The sequence below is a fragment of the Hipposideros armiger genome, unplaced genomic scaffold (genome assembly GCF_001890085.2).
Source record: "Hipposideros armiger isolate ML-2016 unplaced genomic scaffold, ASM189008v1 scaffold_573, whole genome shotgun sequence".
NCBI classification, from domain to species: Eukaryota; Metazoa; Chordata; class Mammalia; order Chiroptera; family Hipposideridae; genus Hipposideros; species Hipposideros armiger.
Window position 1 is genome coordinate 258,061 of NW_017731923.1, and position 9,676 is coordinate 267,736.

Genomic DNA, 9,676 nt, shown 5'->3' on the forward strand with positions numbered 1-9,676 from the left:
CGGCGACTGATCTGCCTCACCCGGGAAGAGCGCAATGATGGTGCCAACTTGGGCCAGTGAAGCAACGTCCTCCACAGCTAGACTGAAGAGCAAAATGACAGCAACTTGTCTGTTCCCCTTCCCCAACTCCCCAGCACTATTCCCATCCCCGCAATTCCCCAATAAAAAAAATCTTTAAAAAAAACCAACAACAAAAACTAGCTTTAAAAAAAAAAAAGTATTATGAACAGAATGATTGAAAATGTGGCAAAAGAAAATATGGAATGCAGCTAAAGCCACGCTTAGAAGTGCATGTATATAACCTTAGATGTATATATTAGAAGAGCATACAGCTCAAGAAATTAGAAAAATTTAAAAATAGCAAATCAAAACCTAAAAGAAAGTAGAAATAAGTGAATGTAAAGAGCAGAAATTAATGGAATAGAAAACAAACATATAATAGAGAAAAATTATCAAAGCCAAAGTTCTTTAAAATGACTGATGGATAAAATGTCCAAATAGGACTGATCAAGCAAAAAAGGAAAGAAGGCACAAAATTCAAATATCAGATATTCTAAAGATTTTTTTTAAAAGAGTAAGATATTACAAGTAACTTTATGTCAATGAATTTAAAAATATAGATGAAATCAGATAGGTTGATATCTATTAAATTACACTCATATTAAAATTCTCCCCACAAAGAAAACTGCAGGCCCAGGGAATTCTTCCAAATATATGAGGAGGAAATACAGTAAAACTTTGGATTGCGAGTAACGTGGTTTGCAAGACGTGGTTTGTTCCGAAGACAAGCAAACATTTCTGATACATTTTAACGTGATAAACGAGCGATGTCTTGCAATACAAGTAGTTTGTTTCCAGAAAAAATTATGCTCGCAAACCAAGGTATTACTGTATTATCAGTTTTACACAAAACTCTTCAAGGGAAAAGAGGCAATAGAAGGAACAGAATGCTTCCCAGTTCATTTTGTGCAGCCAGCATGACTTTGATATCTGAACCTACAAGGACATTCCAAGAAAGACCAGTCTGTCTCATGTACAGAAATGCAGAAATCCTGACTATTAGCTAACGAATCCAACAATGTATAAAAAGGATAATACATCACAACCAAGTTAGGTTATTTCTAGGAATGTAAGATTTAATATTAAAAAATCATTTAACATATAAAAATCAGTCTTAACTGATTAATAAAATAAAGGGGGAAAACCATAATTATTTACTGATGACATGATTGCATATGCAGAAAATTTGAAAGAATGTACAAATAAGCTATTAAAATGAGTGTAGCTGTGTCCCTGAATATAAGGTCAATTAAATATAAATTAGTGTTGTTCAAAAAAACAGTCACAAACAACTAGAAAATTAAATTTTTAAAAACCATACCATTTTTGAATAGCATCAGAATGTATCAAATACCTAGGAATAAATTTAATGAAAGATACATGTATATGAAAATTGATAAGCCAGTTCTGTAATTTATATGGAAACAGTAGGGATCAAGAACAGGCAAGACCATCCTGAAAAGAACAAAGTTAAAGGACTTACACTCTCAAATATTAAGACATACAGCTACAGTAATTAAAACAGTGTCTGGTGTTAGTGAAAGAATAGACACATAGTCCACTGGAACAGAATAGGGAGTCTAGAAATAGCCACACATGCAGTGACACTACCTGATTTATGACAAAGATGGCTAAACAACAGTGGAGAAGATGAGGCCCCTTAATAATGCTATTGAGTCAACTAGATCCATATGGGGAAAAAATGAATCCCAACTCCTATGGCATACTGTATGCAAAATCAATTCCAGGTGGATTGCAGAACTCAATATGAAAGGTAAATCAATAAACGCTCTAGAAGATAACATAGGAGGGGGCCATAAAGGCAGCTTTGGTGTATGACAATGTTATATTTCTTATTTCTGAGTGGTAATTACACAGTGTGATCACTTTATAACAAACTGCACACTTACAATTTGCACACTTGTGTATATCTATGCTATACTTTAATGCTTTTTTTTAAAGCAGCCCAAAGGAAAACATTATCTTCAAAAAAGTGGCAGTTAGATTGACAGCTGACTTCTCAGCAGCAACAATGACAATCAGAAGTCATTAAAATGATATCTTCAGTGTGCTGAAAGAAAATACTAGAACTGTCTAGAACTCTTTACCCAGTGAAAATATCTTTCACAAATGAAGGTGAAAGATATTTTCAGACCAGGTGGATAGCATTCCAGAGTCAGGATAGGCACATTTATCAGGATGGCCTAATAAGACAGAACCTAGAAACGTAAAGATAAACCTGAAAGATAACGATTGAATCTGGAAACAGCGTATTCGTTGCTGTCAGTGCTCTCTCCAAACCATCTGTCAACCCTTCTTCACTTTCCCAAATGTCTAGGTCAAGGACCTGAAACTCTTCGTCACTACCAAGATCTCCTCCACCCACTTCTTTCTCTTTAATGTATGCTGCTTCATAAATTAAAATGTTTTTCTAGTTTAAAAAAATTGCTTCATTATACATATGTTCTTTGTTATTTTATTTTTAAAACTTTATTTGCTTAATAATACAATCAGGTGTATTTAAAACAAAAGCAAAAAGCCTCCTTTGAATCTACTTTTTTCCTCCAAACTGTTGCCCATTTTTCTGCTCTCCTTTACAGCAGGACTCTTCCAAGAGATGTATTTGCTGTCTCCACTCTCTTACTCCTCCCCCATTCTCCCTTTAATTCAACTCATCTTTTTTCCAATATGCAAACTAAATCATTTTTGTTAATAATCTATAGTAATAGTAAATACTTATGTATTGCCTAGTATTTACCTGGCACTGTTTTAAGCCCTTTACATGTATTAACTTACTGAATCATCACAACAGTCTTCTGAGGTAGGTACTGTTATTGTCCGATCTTACTGGTGACACTGAAGCATAGGTTAAGTAACTCATCCAAGGTCATTATACCTAGTACGTGCTGGAGTCATGATTCGAATCCAGGCAGTCTCCCAGAATCTCATAGATCATACGGCCTCTCTATTTTGCTAAATCCAGAAGTCAGTTCTCTGTACTTCTTTTACCTCTCAGCTAAGCACTTTCTTCACTTGATTTCTCAGAAAATACATTCTTCTGTCTCACTAGCTATTCCTTCTCAACTTTAGTGTTTTTTTCTTCCTCTTTCCAAATTGTAAATGTTGGAGTGCTTCAGGGTGTAAGCCTTTGCCCTCACCTCTCCTCCACTTACATTATTTCTAAGTCCATGACTTGAAATGCTGTCTTTCTGCTGTCCCCAGCGCTAGACTCTCCCTTGAACTGTAAACTCATGTCCATCTAGCTACTGAATTTTCCCCTTAGCTATCTAATGGCTCTAGCTAGCCCAATAGAAACAGCCCAGATCTCTAGTAACTGATGTCGTCATTCACTGAAACCGCTCACATCCCAGTAAACCCTGTCAGCTCCATCTTCATAAATAAATCCCTAGTCTGTCTGCTTCTCATCACCTCTGTTATTACCACCTTACGCTCAGTCTCCATCATCTTTCCTGAACTGCCAGCAGCTCCTAATTGGTCTTCCTCCAGCCCTTCTTGCCTCCCTCACAGTGTAGCAGAGAGTATGATCTTTTTAAAAGAAATATCATTCTCCTACTCAGAACTCTCCTTGTTTTCCATCCCACTTGAAATCTAAACTCTTTACTGTGGCATATAAGGCCCTGTGTGGATCAGGCCCTTTGCTACCTTGCCATCTGTGTATCTCCTGCCAGTTTTACCTTCCTTTCCACTCCAGCCTGACTCACCTTGCTGTGTTTCAAAGGCCTTTCCAACTTGAGGCCTTTACACTTGCTATTTCCTCTGCCTAAGGTACTTTTCTTCAGGATTTTACACGACTTGCTTCCTTGCATCAGTCGGGTTTCTGCTAGTTGCCATCTCTTCAGAGAAGCATATGCTGTCTGTCCCCTTGCCCTGCTTTATTATTTTTTTAGCACACTTACCCTTAGCTGATTATTATCTGTTGCTGCCACTAGAAATCACTCCCCATAAGGGCAGAGGTTTTATCTGTCTCTCAGTGCCTTTTCCTGTCATATGGTAGGCACTCCATACATATGTGTTCAATAAAATGAAAGAGTGTGTACTCTGAAACTGCCTTCCATGAGGCCCTTCCCTTTGGCCGCTTCATTCTCGTTCCCACACACACACCACGCCATTTTTACCTATTTTATTTTAATAATATTCTAGCCGTTAATCCCTTGCTTTTGTTTCTGTGTATGGAAACTTGACATACTAGAAGGTGTACAGGTTATAGTAGTAAGTTAACATTTTGTAAGTCATTTGCCTACTCTACTCCGTTTTGCCAAGGCGATTTGTGTGGAACTTCTTCCGCCTGGAGAATGAACACCTGAATAACTGTGGTGAATTCCGTGCTGTGCGGGACATCTCTGTGGCGCCTCTGAACGCAGATGATCAGACACTCCTGGAGCAGATGATGGACCAGGATGATGGGGTACGAAACCGCCAGAAGAACCGGCCGTGGAAGTACAGCCAGAGCATATCCCTGCGCCGGCCTCGCCTCGCTTCTCAGTATGTATGGCGCCCACTTCTGGGTAACATTTAAGCTAAGAAGCTATCGAGTTGAACCAAATGAAATTGTTGGCATTCAACCATTTTGCACCTACAGAAAAAACAGCAGTAAAGTAATTTCATGTGATCCAACCTATCGAATGTCTTAATGAGCACATAGAGTGAAAAGATGACATTAATACATTAATGCCCACTAATTTGGCGTTAAAAGTACGTTACATGGGAGGGAAATTATTGGAGAATAATTTATTTGATTCTTCAGTATGTTTTGTATACAACTAATTTTCAAGTTATAAACCATAGGAGTCCTGGCTCTGTCACTTACCATCTATGTAACCTTGGCCAAATTACTTAATTGCTCTATATTACCCCTCACCTGTAAATTGGGATTAATACGGTCCCTGCTCATAGGGTGGTTAAATGGATTGAATATGTTGTGACATGGGATTTAGACCAGTTTCCTCACAGAAAGAGCTCAATAAGTGTAAGCTATTTGTATTTTCTTACTAAGTACCTACAATAGTATTTTTTATCAGTCATTGACTTTGAATCTAAAAATAACAATAAATGTAGGATAGTGTGGCTACATCTGAAATCTAGAGATAGCAGCTATCACAGTGGATTGGAATGAGGGAGGAGACTTAAAGTTGAACATGGACAGTTTTCTAAAGGATAAGGGAGTTTTTGAATAGGTTAGGGGCACAGTAAAGACATAAGGTGGAAGCGAGGGGCAGAAAGAAAAACCATGTGACTAGAACCAGAGTAAAGAATTTAGCTGAAGAGATGAAGTACGATTGTAAAAGACTGAAAAGTGCAAGCTTGATCTTTTAGGCAGGAAGGAGTCACAGAGTTATTTCATAGAAGAACGACATGAAAGTATTTTCCTATATTTTAATGGCACTGCAGTGTTTTGGTTTTGGTTTGGGATTTTTTTTGTTTGGTTTTTTGTTTTTTGTTTTTCAGTATTTTTAAGTATGGGACATTGAAGACTTGGATTAGGATACTTACAATAGGACTAAAAAGAATGTAAGGAGACATTTTAAAGGAAGTAAAAAATAGATAATGGTAAACCTATAGATATAGGGGAGCAGAGTAGAAATTACCCACATTTAGATAGAAGTTGGAAGTTCTCTGAAGAGAAGAATGTGGAGAAAAGAAGAGAACAAGGAACTAAGTCATAGGGAATAAACACAGGCAAGAGAAAAAAAATAAAAGGGTCAGGGAGGTCAGTAGGAAGAACTTTAAAACAAAGCATGATACTGTTACAACAAGGAAGCGGAGTTGTGAAGAAGCAGGAGGAGGGGGTGCAGGGCCTAGTGGGGTCCGCAAGGTAAATACCACAAGGGCCTGGAAGACAATTCTGTAATGTAGGTGGTTGTCTCATTGAGCTCCTAAATTTGGAAATCTAAACCTTGTTACCAGCAGAGGGCAATCTAAACATATGCTATTTCTGCTTCAGAAACAAGGAAGTTCTCCGGCAATAGATTGTGTTCCATTTCAGGTGTTCAGTGGAAAAACACTGGGATACTAGATTGCAGCCAGAGGAAGATGTTTAGAACAATGGAGCAGGTTCTGTGCAAGGAGAGAGCAGGGAAGCTAAAATAAGAAGATCTGAATTTGAGCACTAACTTTGTGAGTCATGCAACCTTGAACACATCCTTAATGTTTTTTGTCAGTTTCCACCTTTGTCAAGTAGGAATAATACCCACTTCACCAAGTACCACTTTCACCTCATGGGGCTCATGAATTGCAGAATATTTTAACAGTATCTAGTCCTATTTTTCATCCAGTGAGGGAATCTCTTCTACAGAATCCTGAAGAGATGGTCATCTTATGCTGATTGACAGTCATCAGCGATAATGAAGTTCATAACTATACAAGTTTATAATTATTGTTGGATAATTATCACGGTAGATGGCTTATGTGGGGCTGAAATATGTTTCACTATAACTTCAGCCAGTTGCTCCTAGCTGGGCGCTCTTATAGTCTTCTGCCTCTTCTATGTCATACTTTGTCAAGTGTTTGAAGACAACTGTCTCTCCTTAGGTCTTATCTTCTGCAAGTTAACTCTCCTTGGTTTTCAGTGCATACCTCAAATGGCATTGTTTCTATAATCCTCATCGTGATTCCATATATTTGTTTAATGCTTTACTGATGCTTTTGACATCCATTTTCTCACTTGATATCCACATTATCTCCATGAGGGGAGAATAGTATTATGTGAACTATGTATTATTATTATTATATTATTATTCCAGCTTTACAGAGATGAAAATTGGCACTCAAAGAGGTTAAAGAGGTACATCATAAAATCAGTCAGTACTCCAAGTCAGATCTTCGTATTCCAGAATACTCTTCTCTCTGTTGCACATGACCTTCCATTGTTCTTTTTACCTTCCTCTGGCTGCAGTCTAGTTTCTTAGTGTTTTTCCAGTAACACCTGAAATTGAATATGAAACTCCAGGAGTAGTCCATCTGGTGCAGTATATAGAGCCTGTTTAGGGTGTGTTTTTAATGGTGGTAAGATTGGAGATGGACCTGATACTATGGATTCGTTTGTATTTTGGTAATGGACTAAGTGCTCTTTTCCCCCTTATTACCACTAGATCCAAGACTCGTGACACTAAGGTATTGATAGAAGACACAGATGATGAAGCTAACACTTGAATCCTCTGAAGTCTAGATTAACATCCTTGGTTTTCCTACTCAACAATTCTTTCCTCGACCAACGCAACCTCTAGTATCTTTCCAGCCGAAAACAAGAGAAGACATATAACACATTTTCCGAGCTCTTCCAGATCGGATCCTATGGACTCCAAACAAGCTCACTGTGTTTCTTTTCTTTTATTCTGGTTTAATTTTGATTTTCTATTTTTAAAACAAATATGTACTTCATTTTTGCCAATCAGAGGACATTTTAAGGAACAAAAACATAGTATCTTACGGATTGTTTACAATCACAAGGACACAGATACCTATCAGGATGAAGAACAGGCATTGCAAGGACCCTCTGATGGGATGGTACTGAGAGACCTTGGCTTCCGCTTGGCCTGGTTTTGACTGGTTGAAACCGGACATTGGTTTTTAAATTTTTTGTCAGTCTGTGTGGAGAATTTTTTCCTTTCCTTCATACCCAGCGCAAAAGCACTGGCCGCACTTGCAGGGAAAGTGCAACTTAGATCAGTACCTTCATTCACGAAGCTACTTTTTAATTTGATGTAACTTTTCTTATTTTGGGGAGGGTTGCTGGGTGGGCGGGAAATATGATGTATTTGTTACATATAGTTTTCTCATTATTTATGAAACTTAACCATAAAAGAATGCTATAACTCCTGTGCAATGAAGGTGACACAGTGAAAGAAGACAGGGGAACCTGATGTTGAATAGTGTTTCTGAGGGTTTAGTCCACAATACCTCTTTCATGAGACAGCTTGTACCAGTTTGACTTTTTCTTTTCTTTTTTATTTTAAGCCAAAGTTTCATTACTGATTTTTTAAGTTGCTGCTGCCTTAGAATTCTGCACGTGTCTCATAACAGAGCATCCACACACCTTCACACAACCGGTTTAAATTTATTTAAGAGGTCTGATGCCTTTTTTTTTTTTTTAAGGGACAGGCATGGAATACATTTGCCCATATTCCAACCGTAACGACTAAAGTCCTGCCTTATTAAGCTTCAACATGTAGCGTAATTGAATAGTATAACCTTTACTAACTCTGAATTAGAAGACAAGGTTACTTGAGAGACTCTCTACACCCTCATCGGATAGCTTTTCTTCTGGGCTCACTTAACATTAGCCAGAATTTGATCAAATTAAGTCTGTCTTGGGGAAACCATATTTTTGAGAGCCTAGAACAAATGAGCCTCCCTGTTTCACGTCACAGATAAAGCAGACCATGGCTGCCGTTTCTCCCAGCAGTTTTAAAGAACGAACCTTGGATGACATGCCCTCCTGTGATAGGAAACCTGCTTTTAAAATTTTGGGGGTCTAAGCTTGGTCATACACAAAAAGTATATTTCTTAGACATTTCAGACTATCATCGTCTGTACACAATGCCCATTTTCACTATGTTGTCTAATTTCTTTCCTATGTTCATAACTCAGCCAGATAAGCCCCAGAACTGTAAGGGGTTTTACTTGCTTGAATGTGGTTGGCATTAAATTCAGCATTTCATTATCTAACAAAACTAATAGAAATACTGGGAAAAAGTAAAATGTGTTTTTATCCTCCCTTACCCCCAGATCCAGATGAAGGTTCCAAAGTCACCCTCAGTGGGTTTGTGAAATTAAATTACTGCCGTCATTTTCAGCTTAATTTTAGACAAAAGAACAAATTAAGTGGAAGGACAGCTATTATTACTTATTTAGTCTTAAAAACATACAATTATTGCTCCTTTTATCATCAGCTCTTCTCCCATTGCATTACAAATCTTTACTCATACCTGTCATGATTTCAGTAGATTCAAGTTACCCTTGCTACCAAAATTCTATCAGTTAACTGACAGATAGTTTCTTTTTTAAGGAATTTCTGCCATCTTTATTCTGCCACACTTCCAAAATTTGTTTCGTTTGTGAATCAAGATTTTTTTTTTAATCATACAACTTTGTGGCTTTTATTGCTTTTTTGTGTTTTGCCAAGCATGTTCCCTGTTGCAAACTTGAAGAGGAAAAGCTTAATTACTAGTTTGTTTGTTTGTTTGTTTGTTTGTTTGTTTGTTTGTTTGTTTATAGTTTAAATGAATTGAATCATTCATAATAATTAGTGGTAACAATTTAGTGCCCCTTAATAGATTAAAGGTTGCATTATTTATACTTGGGATTGTTTTTCTAATTATTGATTTTGTACTTTAAAACTATGGGAGAAATATCACTGGTCTGTCAAGAAATAGCAGTAATTATTACTGAGTTATATAGAGAAGTCCAGTGGACCAGTCGTCTCTTGCACAAATAAAAGTGGTGATACTAAGGTGTATCCAACAATTTGAATTATCAACTTCATTCTCTATCAGTAAACCTATATAATGACACACATAAAATCTTACAGTTGACTTCTGATATTTGAACTCCCCAGTGTTTTTACTTCTGTGTGTTCCATGGCCAATTTGGTCTTTCT

The 9,676-nt window shown here is 37.3% G+C and overlaps 1 protein-coding gene across 2 annotated transcripts in view; it reads left to right on the forward strand.

Annotated features, from left to right (window-relative positions):
• XPR1 (xenotropic and polytropic retrovirus receptor 1) overlaps nucleotides 1–9,380 on the forward strand; it is a 159,712-nt gene extending 150,332 nt beyond the window's left edge. For both annotated transcript variants that reach the window (XM_019624046.1, XM_019624047.1), the window contains exons 14-15: nucleotides 4,342–4,563; nucleotides 7,170–9,380. In XM_019624046.1, the coding sequence (XP_019479591.1) occupies nucleotides 4,342–4,563; nucleotides 7,170–7,230 (283 nt within the window). In that variant the 3' untranslated portion in view covers nucleotides 7,231–9,380. The remainder of the gene's footprint in view (nucleotides 1–4,341; nucleotides 4,564–7,169) is intronic.
• The last annotated feature ends 296 nt before the right edge of the window (nucleotides 9,381–9,676 follow it).